This window comes from Alligator sinensis, unplaced genomic scaffold (assembly GCF_000455745.1).
Source record: "Alligator sinensis unplaced genomic scaffold, ASM45574v1 scaffold706_1, whole genome shotgun sequence".
NCBI lineage: Eukaryota > Metazoa > Chordata > Crocodylia > Alligatoridae > Alligator > Alligator sinensis.
The window spans coordinates 156,437-179,774 of record NW_005842683.1 but is presented as its reverse complement, the minus strand read 5'-3'; the positions used below and the strand labels follow the sequence as shown (position 1 = coordinate 179,774).

At 45.6% G+C, this 23,338-nt stretch overlaps 1 protein-coding gene across 1 annotated transcript; it reads right to left on the bottom strand.

The window, feature by feature from the left end:
- Nucleotides 1-7,563: 7,563 nt before the first annotated feature.
- LOC112551958 (mas-related G-protein coupled receptor member H-like) lies at nucleotides 7,564-23,111 on the bottom strand. The gene is given in 3 exon segments (XM_025215899.1): nucleotides 7,564-8,250; nucleotides 8,253-8,586; nucleotides 23,076-23,111. Coding segments are annotated over 3 exon segments (1,041 nt in total). The 5' UTR covers nucleotides 23,096-23,111.
- Between the last annotated feature and the right edge of the window lie 227 nt (nucleotides 23,112-23,338).

Genomic DNA, 23,338 nt, shown 5'->3' with positions numbered 1-23,338 from the left:
AGGCTGGAGAAAGTGGCAAGAAGTAGCTCACTATAATATAGCAGGAATTCTGGAGTAGGAATCAAAGTTATTAGAGCCTGTTGTGTGCAAGGATAGGAGAGGTTAGAGACAGAATGGAGGCTCAGATAGAAAGCCACTAGGACTAAGACACTCAATTATGTAGTTATTGTCAGTTACTTAGAGGCACTAAAGGTAATATGAGACTAAAGTTAATATCCGTGCATGCATCACAAATATCATATTCATGATGAATACTAGGGCTGTGTGAAATTTCTCTGGCTGTATCATTTTGACACTGTTTCGACTCATTTCAAGGTCAAAACAGCAAAATCAAAGTGAAACAAAGGGCATCAAAATAGCCTCAACACAAAGTGAGGCTATTCAAAATGTTTTGAAAGTTGAAACGTTTTGATCATAGCGCTGGGGATGGGAAGTCAGTCCAGCTGGGCTGACTTCCTATCCCCAGCACAATATCCAGGAGTCAGCCCAGCTGGGCTGCCTTTCCACTCCCCCCCCCCCCCCCCCACCCCCCACACCATGCCCCCCCCAGCTAGATCACACTGGAAGTGGGAAGTCAGCCCAGCTGGGCTGAGTTCCTTTCCCCAGCCCCATGGTCAGGCAAAACATTGAAACAGCATCAAAACAGCCTCATTGTTTTGATGAAGCGAAACAGTGAGGCTGTTTCAACTCAAAATGAAATTCGATACAAAACACTGTTCCATCCTGACCTCGAAACTGAAGTCAGAATGGAACAGTGCCATTTCACACAGCCCTAATGAATACATGTCATACCAGAGTAATGAATACCCTTTTCTTTCTGAGGTGGGTACTTGGTTCCTGTTTTCATGGCTTATCCAGTGGAGGAAAGAAGGACACAAATTATAACAACAGAGACTTCTGAGGCCTCCCCAGGGTAAAAGCCATGAGAAAGGCTATGGACCCAAGAAGAAAAAAGGGTGGAAGAGTTCTGAGGGTCATCAGGAAATCCAGAATGTTGACTAACTGAGCCTTCATAAACAAAGCTTAGAGGTATTAGTGGATAAATTGAGCCATGGCCATATGTTCCTTCAGGGAAGTGACTTGTAGAGTACTGGCCCTCCTCCAAAGGTGTGGTTCTCTGTTCTTACCTCTTAGCTCTTCTATTTACTCTGCAGGTATTTGTGGGGAGGACCTGCTTACAGGATTTTCATCTCCAAAAATCATAAATTAGGCCACAAAGAATCAAAAGAGCAATCTGAGTATTTGGGGTCAGACCCTTAGCTATAGGGTTTAAGGATTATAATTGGTATGGGGGGAGGGGAGGGTCTGTAACCCACTTTTCTTTCCAGTGCTAAACAATGCATACTTTTCTCAGTGTCCTTTCAGAAACCTGGGATCTTCCCTGTTCTAACATCCATTCTTCCTCATTAGGTTATAGCTATCTACATATGTTTGGTCTGTTCCATTCAGCACTGGCCTTTGATACACAAGAGTTCCGAAAACATCATTCTGCCCAACAGGTGAGTTCTTCTAATTATGGAACCTGAAAAACACCAGATTTAACCCATTTTCTGCCAGCACACATGGGTGATCAGAGGGACACTGTCAATACCTCTTTAAAATTATTTGTTTCTGTTTCTGTCCAATTATATTTGTTCCCATAGTCCCAGCTAGTCTCAGTAGAAATCAAGGTTAGTGTGTTCATCTCAGTACTTCTGAAAGTTTTGGGTTGAGGTTTGGTCTCTTTGTCTCCTTCTCACTCACACATGCACCTGTTACATATTAAGGCACATTAAGGGCATGTGTCTACATGTGCACACCTGTAAGGTGCCTTAAAAATGGCAATTTAAGGCTGTGGGAGCCTAAATATGATACCTGCATAAAGCAGATATCAAATTTAGGTGTGAATAGCTAAGTCACATCAGCGTATGTGTAGATGCGCTAATGCACATTAACGCAGTGTGTGCCAAAGGACACACGCTGCGTTAATGCACATTAACACGTCTGCACATGCACTAATGCAACTTAGCTATTTGTGCCTATAGCAGAGCTGGAAAAGAAAAGAAAAGAAAGACCCGGCTTGCACCCCCCCCCCCCCCCCACAAATCCTGTAAGCACCTGGGACTTACCCAGATGCTCAGACTGGTGTGGAGTTGGGAGGGTTGATGTGAGTACCTTACCCAGCCCCAGCTGAACTGGGAAGCCTCATGGGCAGCAAGGCTGATGCCAGAGCCCCATGCTGATGTGAGTCAGCATTTGGAGAAGGGGTAAGGCTAGAACCCCACACTGGCTCTGCAATTGAGCCAGGAGCTAGCTGATCAAAGCTCAGCTGTTTCCCCCACAAGGATCATGAGCCTCAGCTGTGCAGTCAAGATCGCATCTGTTTGGAGCACAGAGCTGGTGGGAGAGCCCATAAAACCCCAGGAACTCAGGCTCAGCTGTGAGTGGATATCAGAGCCAGCTGAGCACCAGACAAGTAAGAAGCAGCTGAGCTGCTCACCTTTTTTTATTCTTATAAAGGATGGACATCTCAGGAGCTAAATGTGGTACCTACAGCAACAGGGCTGGGGGTAGATAGGACTTTAAGTAATTAAAGGTACAAGGCAGGAGTGTAGGGCTTGTTGGAGCTCCCAAAACTTGGCCTTTAAGGCCAGTCGGCTTGTCCCGAAGGACACAGTACTGCACAAAGTTAGGATCATTCTTGGTACTCTGACCTTGCCCATGGATTGACTGTTCTCAGACCTAACATCACCTCCTATTAATTTTCCATCAAAGTTGTGGTGGGCGACATTAGAAGAAAGGCAGAAGCAGTTTGTCTTGGGGGACAGAGTGAGTCAAACTTTGCCCTGGTCAGAGACCTGGAATTACCCAGTCACCAAGACTTATTAACCTTTCACAGGCAGTGACTGCGACTCAGTGACAGTGCCTAAATTTAATGTGCCTTAATGCGCATTAGCGTGTCCACATGTAGATGCATGCCTAAATCATCTTAATGCACCTTAAGCAAAGGTGCATTAAGTTTAGGCATGCAAAAATACATGTGTAGACATATCCAGTAAGTGTTTTTGGGTTGGTGTCTACACATATGAGATTAGGGAAAATATTTGCTCCCAAGCCCCTGCAGCCCTACAGTGGACCCTTGCTGATCACGCAATCAGGGCACAGGGCTGGGACCTTCCCCTAACTAGGACAGTTCCTGGACAGCCCTGAGCTGTGTAGAGAAGTCTGCATGGGCAGCCCAGAACTGGCTGGGGACTGTCCAAAACGGAACAGTCCACAGCTACTGCCAGGCTGTGCATGCTCCCCTAAGCAGCCTGGGGCTGGCTGGGAACAGTCCCAACCAGGGGCAGGTCCCAGCCAGTGCTAGGCTAGGCAGGGAATGGTCCCATGATCACAGTGGGGTCTGGGAGCAAGCTCCTAGCCTCTTCCCAGCACCAGCTTCATGATTGGAGAGTGGGGAGTGAGGGCTGGAAGCTCCCTGCTGCTGGGGCAGGGGGACATTGTCCCAACCTGGGCATGCAGGGCAGGGGCTGGGGAGCTTGTTCCCCTTCCAGCTCCCTGACCGTGGAGCTGGGGGGGGAACAGGCTCCCCAGCCTGTTCCCCACCCAGCTCCACACTTGTGGAGCTGGGCAGGGTGTTAAGAATATTAAAAGTTCATTTTGCACTCATAAATGCATGAGTGAGTGAGTGAATATGTTTTTCAAGCATATACTGTCTGCTGAAGAAACAGCCTTGAGAACAGGAAGATAAGAAGAAGAACAAACAATAAACAACCTACCAGAAGATAAGGAGCAAGAATAAACACCCTGTCTCAGGATTTCGTAAAGCAACTCCTCACCATCTGTATGCCTAAGCCATGGTGTATATGACTGAAGGACTGTGAGTTTTGATAAAGCCATCTCAGTGACTGAGCGACTCAGCTCAACAACAACAAAGTGATTGGCTGAGTGGGTTGTCAGGGGCACTGCAACAGTCTGATAAGAGGACAGTGAAGACCGGGCCCCAATGACACTGTATGCCATCCACATCCCATTGGGAGAAAACTGCTGGCGTCCTCCCCATAAGATCATCATGTCCAGAGGCACTGCGACTAGCCATCGTGACTCAACCTGAACACCAGTGGATTGGCCTGCATATGTGTGTTTGTAAGTATGAATGATTTTAGATAGAGCATTGCTTTTCCCCACTTAATCTTTGTGTGTTACTCAGCAAAGACCTTGGTTGCTGTACCTGCGTGTTGGTCTTTCATCCAACAGGGGGATGGGCTTCTCTGCCCCCACCAGCGGGTAGCTGCCTGCACTGGATCCGTGGTTGCGGGGCTCAGGCTGGGAAACATGTATCTCCTAGCAGTGACTCCACAACCACGGGGACACTGCTGGGAGATGTCTATCTCCCAGCCTGAGCTCTGTGGTCATGGGGCTCAGCTGCGAGACCCTTATCTCCCAGCTCAAGCCCCATGACCATGGGGCTTGGACTAGGAGATAAGCATATCCCAGAAGCAGCTCCACAGTCATAGAGCCACTGCTGGGAAACAAGGGTCTCCCAGTCTGAGCCCTGTGACCACAGAGCACTGGCCCCACAGTTGTGGAATTGCTGCTGAGGGATAAGAGTCTCCCAGCCTAAACCCTGTGATCACAGAGCTCAGACTGAGAGATAAGGGTCTCCAAGCCCCCCACTCCCCAGTCACAATCTTGGAGCAGGGGACTTGGAGCTCCCTGCTGCCAGAGCAGGGGGACATAGTCCCCACCCAGAATCCTGTGGTGGAGCCTACTCTGGCAGCAGGCAGCTCCCAGGGGCAGGGAGCAATCTCCCACTCCCTGATGGATGGCTGACCAGGAGCAGATTTTGCTCCTGGTCAGGTGTCTACACAAGTACTATTGCACCATTACTAATGCTGAGTAAATTTTCTACTTGCATTTGTAACTAGCAAATTTACTCAGTATTAGTGAAGTTTACTGCAAAGTAAGCATGTGCACATGTAGACACACATACTTATTTCACAATAAACTATGCTAATGCAAAGTTAAAAGTCTTGTGTAGACACACCCACTGTATGATAAACACTGCTTTAGGCATGTCCTGGACTGATTGGTTTGTCCTCACTCAGGACTCCATCTCATCTGGGAGCTCTCCTCCTCCAGGTTTGAGGCACTGATTGGAGGGTCTCCCCACCTGAATCCCCTATTTCTCCCCAGCCATGGAGTAGGCAGGAAGGAGGAATCCATCTGGCCAGAAACATTGTTGTTGTTCTCTAGGCTGAGCCCAGGCCCTGGATTGGAACAGAAGCTTTCCTCACCTCCAGGACAACACCACCAGCTGCAGGTGAGCAAGGATGCAGGAGACAAAGGTGAGCCCCAAGGGAGGTGTCAAGGGTGATCCCCAGGGAATGAGAGGAAACCTGGGGTAAGGGATGAGCCTCAAGTGTCAGACAGGGTAGTGCTGCTGGAGATTTAGCTAACAAGGGGAGCTTGGCAGTTTTTAGCCATAGCCCTGCTCACCAGCCTTCTAACAGCCAGTGTAAGCAATACGGATCAAAGAAGAAAATAACCCTTATTATGTGACTACTTGGACAACATTATAATTTTAATGCCATCTAGCTTCAGTATGTCCTGATCATAATATGTAACAACACTGTTATTTGCAGATGTAGGAAACTTGGTCCATACATTTCAATGGCCATTCTTTTTCTGTTTGCTACAGATAACCATAACACAATTTTCAGATGGTATCAGAAGATTTTTTCCTGTGGATTACTTTAGTCTTACTGGGTGCATCTACACAAGCTATTAATGTGTAGCAAGAAACTGCAGCACAGATCATGCCAGAGTTCATTGCTCCCAGGTGAAGCATTTGAATGTGTGCCGAGAACAGCAGTACATTGAGCTGGGTTAGAGCAAGCATGGCTGGCAGGGGGCTTGAAGGGTCATCCTGCCAACCCAGGGCTCCTCCAACCCAGCTCAATGTACTGCGGGGGAGTGAGGAGGCTGGCTGGGGCATGAGGGTGCTCCATTGTAGGGCTAGTTGGCAGGCAGTCCTCGCACTGAAGCACCCTCATGCCCCAGCCAGCTGGGTCAGCATCTACACTTACGTTGCTGCACACGAAAACTCCTCAGGAGGATAGTACTTGTATATACAAGTACTAACCTGTACTTGAGTTTATTAGTTTCCTGTGCCCTAATAGGGCCACATGCATTGGGTGACCACTGGTCCCTAATTGGGTGGGTTAGTCCCAGAATCAGATCAAGTTCCGGTCCCAGGCTGCATGACTCCAGGACAGCATTTATCCTGGATGCACAGCATCATGCAGGGATCTGGTTTCCCCCTCGGAGGCTGGCTGTGTTCCAGACAACAAGGAGCTGCTTGGGGCTGCTGGGAGCAGGACGCAGAGGGTAGCAAGTGTACGTGCACACCTGCACGCATGCACATGGCTAGGAAAGAGCTGGGCAGCATGGAAAGCAGCTCTTTGCAGATATGTCTTTGCGGGGGGAGAGGGTATGGGAGGTGCAGATCGAGGCCCCCACAGTGAGGGAGGGAGTGGGGGAGGAGCTAGGGGTGCTGCCCAGCCAGGGTGGTGCATGGGGCCCTGGGGCCATGGCAGGGAGTGAGACAGATTCACAGACAGCTCATCCAGGGGGCCAGCTTCCCGCCGCTGCATGCATCCCCCACCCCAGGAGGGGGGCATTGGTGGGCACATGCCCCCCAGATTTGTGCATGGGGTGGGGGCATATGCTAGCTGCCCACTATAGGCCCTGGGTTCCCTGCCGTGCTGCACTTCCCCTGGCACCACCATTGTGATGCACCCCCTGCCTTTCTGCAGCTGTCAGGGCAGTGGCAGTGGTGTGGAATTGTGTCCCCCGCTGCTGCCAGGTAGGCAGGGGGCACATGGCTGGTGTGTGGTCCCAGGCAAAAGGCAGCAGGGTGGGGAGTCTGCATCCACTCACACCCTGCTTGGCTCTGCTCCGGCTATGCTTCCAGTGTTGGGGAGGAAAGGCAGGCATGTGTCCCGCCTTTCTAATATGAAAAGCCTCCCATTCAGAACAAAGTAAAATGAAGATATGCAAACAAGATCACAGAACAAAAGGACTTTACAGAGAAATAACAGCCAGTTACAGTAGTGACTTTTGCAAATCACTGAAAGTCATAGTTAATAGCTGAGATCAAACTCACCAAATGCTCAGTAGTATTTTGGCATTGTGTCCCTTGGTATATAGGTTCATGTACTGCCTGACAGCAGTACTTAAGTAAAAGACAGGAACAGGAAAAAGTTTGACCTGGAGAGAAAATCTCCATTGGAAATGAGATTTACCTGCTTTCTTATACAACAAATCAATTGGACCATTTTGGATCCACTTCTGCTCTCAGTGAAGCCAATACAACTTCTCCATTGGGTCCAAAGGGATCAGATGTAGACCTTGTATGACTCATTTGACCCTTTGTGCATGCTTAGAACCTTAGGGATATGCAGTAGGGATGGGGCCTGCTCCATGTGGGTAGGCAAGGACAAATGTTGGGACTCATTTTCTAGGACCGATGAAAACATCTAGGCTCAGAACTGCTTCTCCCAGATTTGGGCCCATAGGGATTTAAATGGTTGTATCCATTATGTCTGCTGTAGGCACCTCATTTACTCCCCTGGGATCTATCTTCTCTTGAAAAACTCTCTGGAGTGCAACCTTGATAGAGCCCCTGAACAGGCGCTTTCTATAGTTCCCAACCAAGAAGTAAATAACAGGGTTGACGCTACTGTTTACAGAGGCCAGCATAATACATGCCTCAAATTTCAAATCAAAATATTCAAAAATACTAAGGAAAATATAGGCACTGAAGGGAACAGCAAAGAGGAGGAAGAAGATGATGGTGAGCAGGATAACAACATAGAGCCTTCTGGGCTGATGTCGCTGTGAGCCATATTGAATCCTGATGAAAAGGATCAGATTGAAAATAATCATAAGGGGAGGGAAAATTAAGAAACTCAAAACGCACGTGACCTGGAATGTCACACTACAATAGTCAGATTCTTCAAACAGACAGAAAAATGATATTAGTCCAGTTGTCAGACAGGAAAGAACCCAGAACAGGGCACACACTGTGGCAGACAAGTACTTTGGGCGGTGAATATGTTGCCAGATTGGACAGAGGACAGACAGACATCTCTCAGTGCTTATGGCTGTCAGAACAAACAGGCTGGTGTTATATGTCAACAGTGAAAGTAGGAAAAATGTGTCTAGTATGATGGGAAAATGTGAAGTAAAACAATATATATATACTATATTGCGAGGAAAACAGGCAGGCAGAGCAGGAAACCAAAGTCAGCAATGGCCAAATTCAGGATGTAGACAGTAAAGGGGTTCCTCTTGATGTGGCAGCCAAGAATCCAGAGAACGATCCCATTCCCCACCAGTCCAAACAGGCAGATCAGTAGAGTGATGCTGTCCAGGATCACTTCAGCTAAATCATCCATCTGGCATTCCGTCTGATTATGTATACCACTGTTGTTCAGGCTGGTCTCTGTAGGACGCAGGGAGACTGTGTTCACCTCTGTCATTGCAAAGCTTTGGGATAAATCCTGGACTTTCCGTCTTGTCCTCTCCTGGTCACATGAAATACTAGCAATAAAAGCAACATGAATAAGAATTAGTGCAGGGATGGGCAAAATACAGCCAGTGGGCCAGATCTAGCCCACCAAGGGATTGTGTCCAGCCTGCGGCAGGTCTGTCAGCCCTGCCCAGCCGAGGCTCAGAGGGCAGCCTGGACCATGGTGCATGTGGCCAGTTCTGCTATCCCCAGGCATACAGCAGGGCTGGGGCAGCACAGTGGCTGGACTCACTTTCCAGCAGCCCCAATGGCTACAGCTCTTTCCTCCTGTCACCACCACTGGGCCTGGCCCCACTTCCCAGGCCCCCAACCCATTCACCCTGCACCCACCACCAGGAGTGGAACCCACTTTTGACAAGACACTTTACTGCATAGTAGACTAATTTAGTGTGCAGTAAAGTATCACTGTCTACACATGCATGCAGCTACTACACAGTAAATTAGTCTACTGTACAGTAGTGCATATGTAGATGCTGATTGGGAGCACCCTCAGGCTTGCCCCAAAGGCATGGGGCTTGGAGTTTCTCCAGCACAAGGGCTGGGATGGCTCTTTTCCTGCCACAGCATGGGCCTTAAAGCCCTGTAATAAACCTGGCATGACCCTGGGGTCTGTGCCACCTGCTGCCTGCCTCTGGCCATATGGTCCCACAGCAGTTGCCCTGTGCTAGCCACAGCTGGGCTCATGGAGCCCGGCAGTGGCTGCCAGGGACAGCCCCACTACCTGGCTTCCTCCCACATGCCACGTCCCTGTGCTGCAGGCATGTACCCAGGGTCCCAGCTGGTCCCAGGGCAAGACCTTGGACCTGATTGCACTGTAGGGCTATGCTTAGGTGCAGAGCCAATTTGCCTGGGGTAGGCACTCCAACTCCCAAATCTATGAGGCCCTTGTGGGCCCCATGCAGGAGCGCAGTCACCAGCAGTGCTGGTGTGCATTCTCATTAACACAGAGGCAGAAATAGATCCAGTACAGTTCCAGTACAGACCTAACTCTTTTCCCAGTGAAGGAAATAAATAGCTTCTCTGTTGTTTCTAAAGGGAGCAAATTTAAGTTCAGCATAATATATTTGTTTTGTAATAACTTTCCAGAACACTGTGGACACATTTGAGAGGAGGGCCCTACTCCAGGCAGAGGACAGCTTAGGGTGACATTTTTAATTGGATCAACTGCATAGTTGGGATAGAGTTAGACAAGCAAACCATTCTTCATCATGTCTAGGCACAGATGGGATCAGCTAAAAGTAAGAAGCGGATGGTGTGCAGAATAACAATGCAGAGACTTGGTGGTTGATTTCATAGATTTCATAGACATTAGGGCTGGAAGGGACCTCGGAAGATCATCGAGTCCAGCCCCCTGCCCAAAGGGCAGGAAGTCAGCTCGGGTCATAGGATCCCAGCAAGATAAGCATCCAGTTTGCTCTTGAAGATGTTCAGTGTAGGCGCTTGAACCACCTCCGGTGGCAGGCTGTTCCAGACCTTGGCGGCTCGGACAGTAAAGAAGTTCTTCCTTATGTCCAGCCTGAAACAGTCTTGTAGTAGTTTATGACCATTCGACCTAGTCATCATCCCTTGGGGCGCTGTGGTGAACAAACGTTCCCCCAGATACTGGTGGTCACCCCTGATAAACTTATAGGTGGCCATCAGATCACCCCTGAGCCTGCGCTTTTCCAGGCTAAAGAGCCCCAGGGTTCTCAGCCTGTCATCGTAGGGTCTGCTTCCCTGTCCTCTGATCATGCGCGTGGCTCTTCTCTGGACTCTCTCAAGCTTCTCCACATCCTTTTTGATGTCTGTGTGAAACACAGTGGGCCTTGAAGATCAAGATCAGATTGGAAACAATCATGGGGGAAGGGGGAAAAAACCAAAAAAAGCAAGAAATTCATACTCAATATGGCCATCAAACAGTTTTTTACTAAATGACAGGAACAGGAGAAGAATCCTTGATTCATTCATAATGGAAGAGAGTCCACAGCAGGGCACACAAACAACCATACAAGTGGTTTGGATAAAGCCCATGCCAGATGGAATAGAGGGCAGACAGACACCTCTCAGTACTGATGGCTATCAGAAAATAAAGGCCAGTTCGGTATGTGAACAGGATGTGGAAGCCAACGTACCACAAGACAATTCCATTTCCCAGCAACCTGAACAGACAAATAAGTACAGTAATGTTGCTGATAGCCATTCTGCTTAAATGGTGTATTTGGCATTGGCTGTTTTTATATCCATTCGTGTGCACCGGGCTGGCAAGTGTAAGAAATAGGGATATGGTTTTTCAGCTCTGTCATAAAATCTCTACTACAGGATAGCATTTTCTCCATTTAGCAATATCTCTCTGCTAGGCTGAGAGCAGGGAGATGAGAAGAAGAGGGAATTGTGGCACTCTGTTCTGTGTTTTATACTTTTCCACCCCATCGCAAACACACACAAGCATATCATCCCATCCCTCTGAGGGGAAGGGAGAGAAAATCTTGAGAGTATACCTGCATGGGCTAGAGGAAGCTGCAGCATACAGAAATGTTCCAGCTGGGGAATGGCAAAGGGGCTTATGTACATTCTCTAGCTGCAACATTTGCTTTTTGAAAAGTTTTCAGCAGAGCACTCAGCTGGGTGGAACTTGTCAACTAAACCCTTGACTGAGCCATAGAAAGGCAGGAATAGAGCAACAATGGTGGGGACCAAGAGCTGAAAAGGACAACCCCAGGATACAAGGACACACGGACATGTAGTAATTTAGAGAATAATAATTAGGTCTTTACAGGGTGAAAGTTGACACAAAATCAGCATTTATATGTTGGTGGGTTTTGTCTCGCAGGGTATATCAGACTCTTATGGAGCTACTCTTGCTGCTAGGGAAGTTGGTAGGATTTTTCTACCAATCCAAAGCAAACAGATTCAGGCCTATAACATTTGCATAAGTTTACATTACAATGGGAAAGCAGCCCCTGATACACCCAAGGAACGGAAGTTGTTCTGGCTGGGGATAGAGGAATGTAGGAACTAACTTGCTAGGATCTTTATATTACTGATTTCTTGCACTCTGTGATTCAGGGAAACTTCTACTCCCAAAAATGTCTCTGTCAGGCTGGCTCCTGCAGTAATTTAAGTGGCTGTCTCCATTGACTCATCCCTGGAGGTTTCTACTTCTCTACTATCCACCTTGTCTTCAAAGACCCTCTGGAGGGCAACTTTCACAGAGCCCCTGAACCGCCGCTTCCTGTAGCTCCCAACTAGGAAATAGATAACAGGGTTGATGCTGCTATTAACTGAAGCCAAAATGAGAAAAATATCGCCATACACCATGTCACCAAAATGGAAAATTATGAAGAAATTGAAGGGAACAGCAAAAAGAAGGAAGAAGAGTACAGTAAGCAGGATAACAAAGTAGAGTCTTCCTGGCTGACATTTCTGGGAGCCACATTGGAGCCTAATGAACAGGATCAGATTGGAAACAACCATGATGAAAAGAAGAATTATGACATTCAAAATTAAAGACATGTTCCAGATGCAGATAAATATATACAAAGAAAAAAACTTAACTGCATTTAAAAGGGATGAAAAGATCCAGAGAAGAGTACAAACATAACCAGACAAGTGCTTTGAGCAACGTGTTCAGTACCAGACTGGGAAGAGGACAGACAGACACCTCTCAACACTGATGGCAGTCAGGAGACATAAGCTAGTGCTGTATGGGAAAAAATAAACTAGGATAAAGGTCTCCTTTATGAAGAAAGAGAGAAAATCAAAAGCTACATTGCTGGAGATATGAATTATGAGGATAGCAGGTAGAATTAGCAGGAAGCCAAAATCAGTAACAGCCAAGTTCAGGATGTAAACGGTGAAGGGGTTCCTCTTTATTTGGCAGCCAAGAAAGCACAGAACAATCCCATTCCCCACCAAGCCAAACAGGAAATGACCATAGTGACAATGCTCAGGCTTAATTCAGCTAAAATCTGTGCTCTATCTGTAGTCCAGTTGCATCCATCCCTGTAGTCCAGACTAGTTTCTACAGGAGACAACTGTGTTGTTCTCAGCTCTGTCATTATAAAATTTCTACTGTAGGATGATGGGCTCCCCCTTCAGCCTTCTTCACGGAGACCTGTTAAACAAGAAGTTAGGAGAAATAATGAGCTTGGTAACCCCTGTTTTGTATTTCCTTGATGATTCCAGACTCTCCTCAGCAATCAGCCAGGTCAAAGTGTGACAAAGCATGGTATTGTTCCTAATATCCCTACGTGAAATGTGCTTATGTTACAATGATGTACATCTCAAATTTCCCAGCTCTGGTGGTATGCTGGGAAAGAACAGGTTAAGGTTATCTGAAGTAGATCTAGAGGACCTGTTTGAGTGCTCCACTATTGGTAATGGGTCAAAAAGCAAGAAATTAATCAACCTGCATATGTTAAAACATCAGGTTGCAGCACCGGGAGAACCCTGCTGTTTCTAGGGCCAAGGGGGGATTTTAATTTGGCAGTGGCCAAAGGGATAGTGGCTGAACAGGAAATTCCAGAAGCAAGCACAGGATGTTCACATTTGTCCACCCAGTGTCTGCTGTTCTGGTGGGGCTAGAAATGTGTCTGACTCAGGCGGCACAAGTTAAACCAGTGTCCAAACATGATCTCATTGGCTTATGTAGAAACAGCAACCATTTCCCTGGGCACTGGTTAGAAAGTGCTCAAACGCACCTGGATCTTCACGCTGAACAGATAGGTTGATAAAAAGGCAGGGATGGGGAAGTGGGTGAATAGGTTAGTACACTGGATATATGACTGAGTAGATGGATGAGTGCCTAAATATACTGATGGGTGACAGATGTTTGGAGATATATACTATGGACATGCTCCATAGTATATAGCTTTGCTTGTCCCTAAGTGTGCTCAGTATTTGCCTGTTGTTTTGCACAAAAGGCTCTGGCTTGCTTGAGAACAGCAAAACTGGGGTGGGAAGGGGGAGTCAGATGGGGCTCCTCTTTTCAACATTTGAGAGCCAAATGGGGCACTTCTTTTCCAAATTTAGCACATGCAGAGAGAGGACAAATAGGCAGGTCTACTTTTCATTAGCACATTCAGCTGGTCCATGGAAAAGATATGGACATAACCACAATGGTGGTTTTACTGCTAATGACTCATTTAAATTAAAATAAAACCCAATATTCAATCATAGGAACGATGATAGTAGCAAGCAGAGCAGGAACGAAAGGTCAGTGACAGACTAATTCAGGATGGAGACAGTAAAGGAGTTTTACTTAACCATGGAAGTCTAGGAGCCTTGTTTGCCATCAGCCCAGTCAGGCAGAGGAGCAGAGCATCACTATTAATGCACACTCCAACTACAGTAATTGATCTTTTTAACGTTAGTCTCAAGATATCCCTGCCTAGAGCCCAGGCTATCCTCTGCAGCAGGCAAGGCCAGCGTCAATTCAACCAGTATCAGACTTCTGGTGTTGGGTGCTGATCTCTGCCTCTTACTTTCTAAGCAGGCAAGGTTCTTTAAGTAGATGTGATATCTTTTATTAGACCAACTGGGGAAAAGTTCTTGGCAAGCTTTCGGGTGCAGTCACCCTTCTTCAGGCATAGAGAGTCTCTGCTGTACACACACCTGTGAGCAAAAGAGGAGCCAGTGGGACTTAGTGACTGATATCCACACCGCCGTGTATGCCTGGTAATTCCTACTCTTCCCAGTCTCATGGCCTGAAATTCCTGGATCTCAGTGAGAGTGAATAAGGAATACAAAGGGAGATCATGACTGTGGAGAGATGCTAGAGACAAATGGAGAAAAGCATGTAAGTTGGAACAAGCCTGCACAAAGTGAGAAAGAGAGTTGAACAGAGGGGGAAGAGGGGGAGGAGAGGGAGAGGGTAGGGAGAGAATAGAAATTGGGAGGAGTCTGTCACCCCATGACAGCACAGAGAATGAGGGATGTGAAGAAACGGGCATGAAGAGGCAACCTGGAGGAGAAGCAGAGGTAAATACAGAAAGAGATGGGGACAACATTTTTAAAAAAATGGGGGGTTCTTGGGTCCTCAGCCATGCATGGAACTGAGAAGCAGGGCAAATGCATAGAAGGAGTGGATCTGGGCCTTGGCCTCTGGGGCTGGCTGGAGGCAACATGCCTCACTGGCTACCTGCCCTGCTCTGGAAAAGAGGCCAGTCAGCTGAGGGCCCCATCCTCTGGGAACCAGACTGTCCAAGCCCTCTTCCCAAGCTGCTTCCTGCCTGCACCCCTGCTGCCTGCTCCAGCATACCCATATCTTCCTGGTTGCCCCTCACTCATCTGGCAGGATACAACCATGGGAAGATCTAGGATTTTGAAAAGGGAGATGCAGGTGGTATGGCTCATCATCCTATAACACAACACATATCATTTGTTCAAAATTAAAAAAGAAACTGAAAATTTTACTAATATGCCAGGTGGCAGGACTATATTATTTAGTTTATTATCCAAGCAAAAACAAATATAACTGTGTCATCCAGCCCTGACTGCCAACTCCAGGGTGGGGCAAGCACATGGTGCCAGAAGGTAGAGCTGTTACCACCCAGCCTGGCCATGAACAGAACAGCTCCCTGCACCTGGATAGAAGATAAAAAAAATTAAAGCCTTGGTGCTTTGTGCAGCTTTCAGCTGCCTGGCTTGTCCACCACCAGGACTCATGATTTTATGATACAGGAGTTGCTGCTCATGGATTGGCTCATGGAAATAGGGGTCTGTAACAGGGAATCCTAGCCTCCACAGGGGTGAAGAGCAAAATAATACAGCAAGGGCTCTTTCAGATTTGGACTTTTATACCTTGGAGAGGCAAAGCTTCAAATTAGCCAGCAGCAACAGGAGGCAGGAGCTGTAAGGTCACAGGGAAGCAAGCTGCCCTGCTATAGGCAGCAGACAGCAGCCCTGCACAACAAGTAGATGGAGCCTGTACAACCACTGGATAGGCAGCATCAGGGGATGGGAGAGAACAAGCTGGATAATTGATTAGAAAAGCCCATGCCTATTTAAAAGAACTGAAGGAGGAGGTAGAATCAAAGCAGTAGGTAAGTCTAGCACTGGGGCCAGAGCAGGCAGTCTGGCTGGAGCTGGCAGCTGTTAGAGATGGAAGGTGGGTTTTGTGCTTGAGTTTGAAATCGGTTGGTTGATGTTTTGTTTCCTTTTAACCTGAGGACTGAAAATGACTATAAGGGTTAGTTGGAGGCCACAGTCAGGTGATGGTTGTCTTGGGAGGACACTCCAGGCTTTGAGCCCTACAAGGGACAGCGACAATGCAAGAGCATCCCTGCATGGGTCAGGGTCCCAAGGGTCTGGATACACTGAGATGAAGTCAGGGCCAGGGAGCCCAGCACAGGAAATTAGAGCAATACACATGAAGCATGGGTGTGGGTATTTGGGAGGCTAGAGGCCTTGATTAGTGCCCTCTAAGGCATAGTTAGGGTTGACAGGGTCCCAATCATTGCACTGGAGGCACAGGCACAGAACAAGAGATAGTGAATGCAGGGAACCTTAATCCACACGGGACCAAGGTATCCAGCAGTTTAAGTGAGCTAGGCCAAGCCTGAACTCATGACGTCCTTTTAAAGATTCATTAAGTCCTTTTACAGCCTCAGTAATTAACATATAGATAACATTAACACATGGCAGATGAAAGAGAGAGAGGGTGGTATTTTTGAGGAATAGACTGGAGCAAGACTAGATTGGCTACCACACAGTGCTACAGCTTCCTGAGAGAAGGTCTTGTGACAGACTTCTTGAGGAGATAACGGGGAAGATGTCTTGAAGATCCTTTCCAATGAGTGAGACCACCTGTGGGATGCACTGTAGGAGCAGTTAAATGCTGTAGGTGCCCATGGACACCAATGGTGTTAATTGAAAAAAAAGAAAGTGGAGAATCTCAGAAGGTGGGCAAAGATACACCTTCTAGGGGAAAGGCAGAGATGGAGTAAGGCAGTGACTACACCTGAGAGAAGGTCCTGAAAAGGAGGCTAGCCAGAAATAAGAAGGAAAGAGATGGGCATGATTAAAGGAACCTGGGAGGGCTGCTAGATAACAGTTTGGTGTTTTTTCTGCTAGTCACTGCTTGGGCTTCAGGGCAGAATGACTCTAGATGTGTCTACACATGCACTTTAATGCACAGTAGCCGATTTTACTGTGCACTAAAGCATCACATCAAAAATGTGCTAATACACTAATGTGCAGTAAAAATAAGCTATTGGGCATTGTAACTAAAAAGTGTGTGCTTTCACTACTGCACATTAGGACAGCCCAAAGTGCATTCATTTAGTACCTCAACATTAGTGGTACTAAATTTAATGTGCAGTAGCAAAAGTGCATTAATAAACGTGTAGATGTGCCCTCTGACTGCTGCGCTGCTGTTGCAAAATTAATGTTGTTTTTGTTTAAGAACAGCTGACTATGAGGAGTCAGGGTGTACTGTGGTATGAAGCAGACATACACGACCACAAGATGAACATGAGCCTGCAGTGCGATGCTGCAGCTAGTAAAGTGACCAAAACGCTGGCTTGCATCCATAGATGCTTCTCAAGTAAATCCCGGAACGTCATTCTCCTCTTGTACTCGGCCTTGGTGAGGCTGCAGCTGGGGTACTGCGTCCAGTTTTGGGATCCACAATTCAAAAAGGATGTGGAGAAGCTTGAGAGAGTCCAGAGAAGAGCCACGCACATGATCAGAGGTCAGGGAAGCAGACCCTACGATGACAAGCTGAGAGCTATGGGGCTCTTTAGCCTGGAAAAGTGCAGGCTCAGGGGTGATCTGATGGCCACCTATAAGTTTATCAGGGGTGACCACCAGTATCTGGGGGAACGTTTGTTCACCAGAGCGCCCCAAGGGATGACGACTAGGTTGAATGGTCATAAACTACTACAAGACCGTTTCAGGCTGGATATAGGGAAGAACTTCTTTACTGTCTGAGCCCCCAAGGTCTGGAATAGCCTGCCACCGGAGGTGGTTCAAGCGGCTACATTGAACACCTTCAAGAGCAAACTGGATGCTTATCTTGCTGGGATCCTATGACCCGAGCTGACTTCCTGCCCTTTGGGCAGGGGGCTGGACTCGATGATCTTCCGAGGTCCCTTCCAGCCCTAATGTCTATGAAATCTAAGACGCTCTTGCTATTTTGTGGTATTTACTGACACTTTTAGTTGTTAAAACTCTTCAAACCCTTACAAAAATATGTTTAGGTAAATATTTGATCTTCCTCTATGGCTTGGAAAACCCCTCACTGCCTCCATTGCCAGAGGCCATCAAAAATATGGGAGATCAAGGAGACCCATGGTTTCCACAATTGAGGCCTCTCTGATAAGATGAGGTGGGTAAATGAAGGACTTGGCTTCTTTGATGCACAGCATAGCTAGAGGGATATCTAGCATCAAAATTACAGTGGATAAGGCTCAGGAATTTATAAGGAATATTCAGGCTTTGTTGGATGCCCTGGTAAAGTGGATTCAGGGAATAGAGGATGGGATGTCAGGTCTGCCTATGAGGATCAGACTATGGAAATGACCAGGCACATGGGCTCTTACAGCAGGGAGCTGCAGGCTTTGAGAGACAAAGTGCTGGACTTGGAAAGAAGATCCAAGAGATATAACATCCATGTTGCTCAAGTGCCTGAGGGATCCCCAAAAAATTAATCCCATTGACTTTGTGACAGAACTGCTTCTTTGTTTTAAAACTCCCCTCAGACACTGATTTAGAGATAGAGGGGCCCACTGGAGGAAGCCTGACCTTCATAGCTAAGTTTCTGAGGTTTTCTCCAAAGAGGGATTGCTCAAAGCTGCCATACATCTAGGAAAGCTGAAATGGGGTGAGCCTGGCATTTATATAATGCTGATCTTCCCTGGGAGACAGTTGAAAAACAGGCTCTTTTCAAACCAGCAGTACAATAGGTTAGATTCAAGCAGCCTATAGACTTTGTGAATTACCCTGCCATCCTGAATCTGCTCTGCAAAGGGAAAATTTAAACTATATTTGACCCTAAAAAAGCAGGAACCTTTGTTACATTGTTACCATCAGGAGAGGGCAAAGTTATGAAATAATCTGAGTAATACTGGGTCTAATCTGAGTGAAATATCAGAGGAAGATGTCAGATTCTCTTAACCCTAAAGAAGCAAGACCCTTCAGCAGGGACATATCCAGTAGGGCTGTGCGAAATTTCCCCGGCTGTTTCATTTCGAACTCATTTAGTGCTCAAAACAGCTAAATCAAAATGAAAAGAAGGGCTTCAGAACAGCCTCGAAACAAAGCGAGGGCAGTCAAAACATTTTGAGAGTTTCGAAGCAGCCCAACTGAGTTCCCTCCCCAGTGCTAGGATCGGGCTGGGGAACGGAATTCAAGTTCAGCTGGGCTGAGTTCCCTTCCCCAGCCCAATTGAAATGTCGAACCAGCATCAAAACAGCAAATCCATTTCAACAAATCAGAATGGAACAGTGTTTTCAAATCGAAACAAAACTCAAAATGAAACACTTTTCTGTCAAAACGTCAAAACAGATGTTGAAGTGGAACGCTGCTGTTTTGCACAGCCCTAATATCCAGGTGGTCCAGTGTTGCAAATGCACCCCCGTTTGACTCCTGCTTCATTCAAATGTTAAAACCAACCGACTGAGAGGGACAACAGAATTTTCTATTCAGGCAGCACTGAGGGAATCAACTGACTTCATGGTGCAGTATTATCAATCTGATTCCTGCTACTCTCCGTGCAAAACACAGGTTTTAACAACCTTCTGTCTCCTTCTTAATGGTCTTGATGTTCCACCATTCAAGCTATTCTTTCTTCTGTAATTTTCCTGTCATGTACCATTCCTGGCAATTTCTCTCTTCTGTTTCACAGCCCTGAAGACTTCTTTTTTCAGTCCTAGCTAAAAACCGACATAGTGTTCACCCGAGATAATACTACCGTATCTAGTTCAGGTGTGGAACTGTCAGTGAAGTATTGGATGCACTGTCAAGAAACTCAAAGCTACACTTTGTTTTATGAATCTGAATAAGAGATTTTAATTATAATAACTACAGGACTAATGAACAATATCTCTTGACTATTTTGCCTAATTTGTGATGTTTTTATAATAAATGCATAATCTAGCAAATTAGTGCAAATTCCAATGAAGTTATATGTTTTTGCTTTGATCTTAAATGGAATAATATCAGGCTATACTTCTAGCATATTAGTAATGTTTTTATTTTCTCTTTAACTGGAGAAAAATGTATGTTTTGGTGTAGGTGATGATGTGCCACACTGTCAGCATCCTCCTGTCAAAAGTCCAGATCTGCCCATGCTTTCAGTAAATCAACCTTTTCTGGAGAAGCTGCAGCTATTGATTTAATTATGTGAAACTTTTTGTAGGAATATATCTCAGAAAGGCACAATCATTTAGATTTCTTATATTCCTCCACAATCTTAATACAATTAATATAAATTTACTTTTGAAAATGTTAAATATATCTGAATGCTATATAGATTTCAATTTATGGCTGTTACTTAAGGTTTACTTCCAAAATTACTTAAATATATTTTAGACTTATTTAACAGAATAATTAAAAAAAAAAGGTGTGGAGGGGGGAGAGAAGTAGGGATTTATCATTGGTCAGTCATAGCTTATCAATTATTTGCATTCATTATTGTCACAGAGTAATAGAGAGCTTTGGAAAACATATACCCAAACCTTTCTTGTGCTTTCTTGTATTTTCTTTTTTTTTTATTTTCTTTTTTCCTTTCTTTTTCTCTTCCCCATCTTTTTAGAAATGTGCTTGAGAGCTTATGTTCTAATGAAAGCTAGAAATGTGGGAGAATGTCAATATTGTGAACTGTAGCGGTATAAAGATAAATTTTATTCATTTGATTTTAAGGAAACTGACAAATCGCTATCTATAAACAAAAATGAACATAGATGACAAAGTCGCTGAGATTGGCCACTCCTATTGAGTAGGTAACTGGGTATATTAAGGGCCTTAACAGCCCAATTTTATATATAATATATAATTTTATATTTTGTATATCAAATTTTATATTTATAATTATATTATATATTATTAATATTGTATTGATAATATATAATCTTAATTATATATATTATATCATCTAGAATATATATATAAATGATATCATATGTATTATCAATGTAATATTAATAGTATATAATACGATTATAAACATAAAATTATACACATCACATGAATACATACTTATTTAATATATCCATATTGATATGCATAATAATATAGACAATGCATGAAATCTTCATATTTTCCCAAGCAGGAAACAACTTTGACCACCTGAAACCACATCCTGATGCTACCTTTGTCTAAGGTAATTTGCATTACCACAGCCTCACAGGAGACCTGAGACTCCTGACCAGCTAAGAACTGTCTGCCCAGAGGAGTTTTCCATCTATTGACTCCTCTGTGAAATCCTATGAAATATCAACTTTCATTTCTACCCAAGAGAAATTTTACGAACTTTTCTCTGATGCCTGCTGAAGGGTGTTTGTGCCCAAAAGCTTGCAATTAAAGATTTCTAATTTTTTTTGCAAAAATTTTGTTGGGATTTGCCTTCTTTTCCCAGGCATTCTGAAATGCAACCTTGTCTGAGACCTTAAATTACTGCTCCATGTATCTTCCAACTAGGAAATACAAACTGGGATTGATGCTACTCTTGACAGAGGCCATTAGGAGATGTGTCTCTTGTAGTATTAAAAAAATTAAAAAAATATAGACACAGGCCTGGGTACTTAAGGAAAGAACAGAGAGGAGAAAGAGGGCACTTAGCATATTAACAACGTAGTGCTGAGCTGGCTGACATCTATCAGTCACACTTACTTTTGGTGAACAGAATTGGATTGGGAACCACCACAATGAGTACATTTCAAAAAAAATAACAGAACCATTTTAAGGTTGTTACAATTTTAAGATTCTTGTGGGCAAAGAAAACAGAAAAAACTCTAGTCTAGTCCACAGGCCATAGAGAGCCTAGAGCAATGCAAATACCATAGCAGACAAGTGCTTTGGGTAGTAGAGTCAGTGCCTGATTAGGCTTAGGATGGGCAGGCACCCTCAGTGTTCATAAATTCATAGATGCTAGGGTCAGAAGGGACCTTAATGGATCATTGAGTCCAACCCCCTGCCTAGGCTGGAAAAAGTGCTGGGGTCATGTCACCCCAGCCAGGTGCTTGTCTAGTCTCCTCTTGAAGACCCCCCAAGGTCTTGAAGACCACCTCCCTTGGAAGTCCATTCCAGGTTCTGGCAACCCTAACCATGAAGAAGTTATTTCTGATGTCCAGCCTAATTCTACTCTCTATCAGCTTGTGGCAGTTGTTCCTGGTTATTCCAAGGAGTGCCCTAGTAAACAGAGCATCTCCTATTCCCTGTTGCCCCCACCTGGTGAGTTTGCATACTGCCACAAGATCCCCTCTCAGCCTTCTCTTGCAGATGCTGAAAAGGTCCAGTTCCCTCAGTCTTTCCTCATAGGACCTTTCCTGCAGGTCTCTAACCATAAGAGTGGCCCTCCTCTGGACCCTCTCAAGGTTGTCCACATCCCTCTTGAATTGCAGCACCCAGAACTGGACACAGTACTCCAACTGTGGCCTGACCAGTGCCACATAGAGGGGAAGCATCACCTCCCTGGACCTGTTTGTGATGCACCTACTAATGCATGACAAAGCATGGTCAGCTCTGCTAATTACTTTGTCACATTAACAAGTCATATTCATCTTGGAGTCAACAATGACTCCGAGATCTCTTTCCGCTGCAGTGCTGCTGAGAAGGTCATCCCCCAGCCTATAGATGTGCTGGGGATTCCCTCTCCCTACGTGCAGCACCTTGCACTTGTCCTTGTTGAACTGCATCCTACTGTTCCCTGCCCACTTCTCTAACCTGTCCAGGTCCACCTAGATTCAATTTCTTCCCATCAGTGTGTTTACTTCACCCCATAGTTTTGTGTCATCTGCAAATTTGGGCAGAGTGCTTTCCACACCCTCATCGAGGTCCCTGATGAAGATATTAAACAGCACTGGCCCAAGACCAAGCCTTGGGGAACCCCACTGCCCACATCTTTCCAGGTCAATTCTGAGCCATCCACCACCACTCTCTGGGTATGACCCAATTTGCCACCCTCATGGCTATGTAATCATCTACAGCACAGCTGTTCAATTTGTTTATGAGAATAGTTTGGGATACCATGTCAAAGGCCTTCTTAAAGTCAAAGTAGATGACATCTACCTCGACTCCTGCATCTAAGCATACAGTGACCTGGTCATAGAAAGCAGGTCACTTGTTGATGGCTGTTGAGATATACGTGCCAATAATGTAAGTCAATAAAATCTTTGGTGAGTTGGATTCAGAAGGTCACTAAGTTGTGAAATAAAACAAAATTACATTAGAAGATAGGGAGTGGCATGAGAAATAGACAACTTGTGTGAATTGGCGAGAAGACGAGAGTGAGAGAAACAAAATATTTTCTTGGTATCATTGGTGATAGCAAACAACTACAATCCATCCAACAAACACTTACCTTCCTTCACCCTCAACCATGCATCTAGGAATGCCAGTCCAGAAACGACTTGCAATGTAATCCACAGGTGTCACAATTCTAAACTAGAGGTCACAGAAGCAGGGCTTCTCCTCCATAAAAGGAGAGTATTTCCATCTGCAACATCACAGCACTGGTTTTTTTCTGCTGGATGATACTGTATAAAAGAAGTTATTTGCCAAAGATGATGCATCTTGTGATAGATATCAGAGAAAGGCCCATTTATCTGTGAAAGCTTCCTGCTG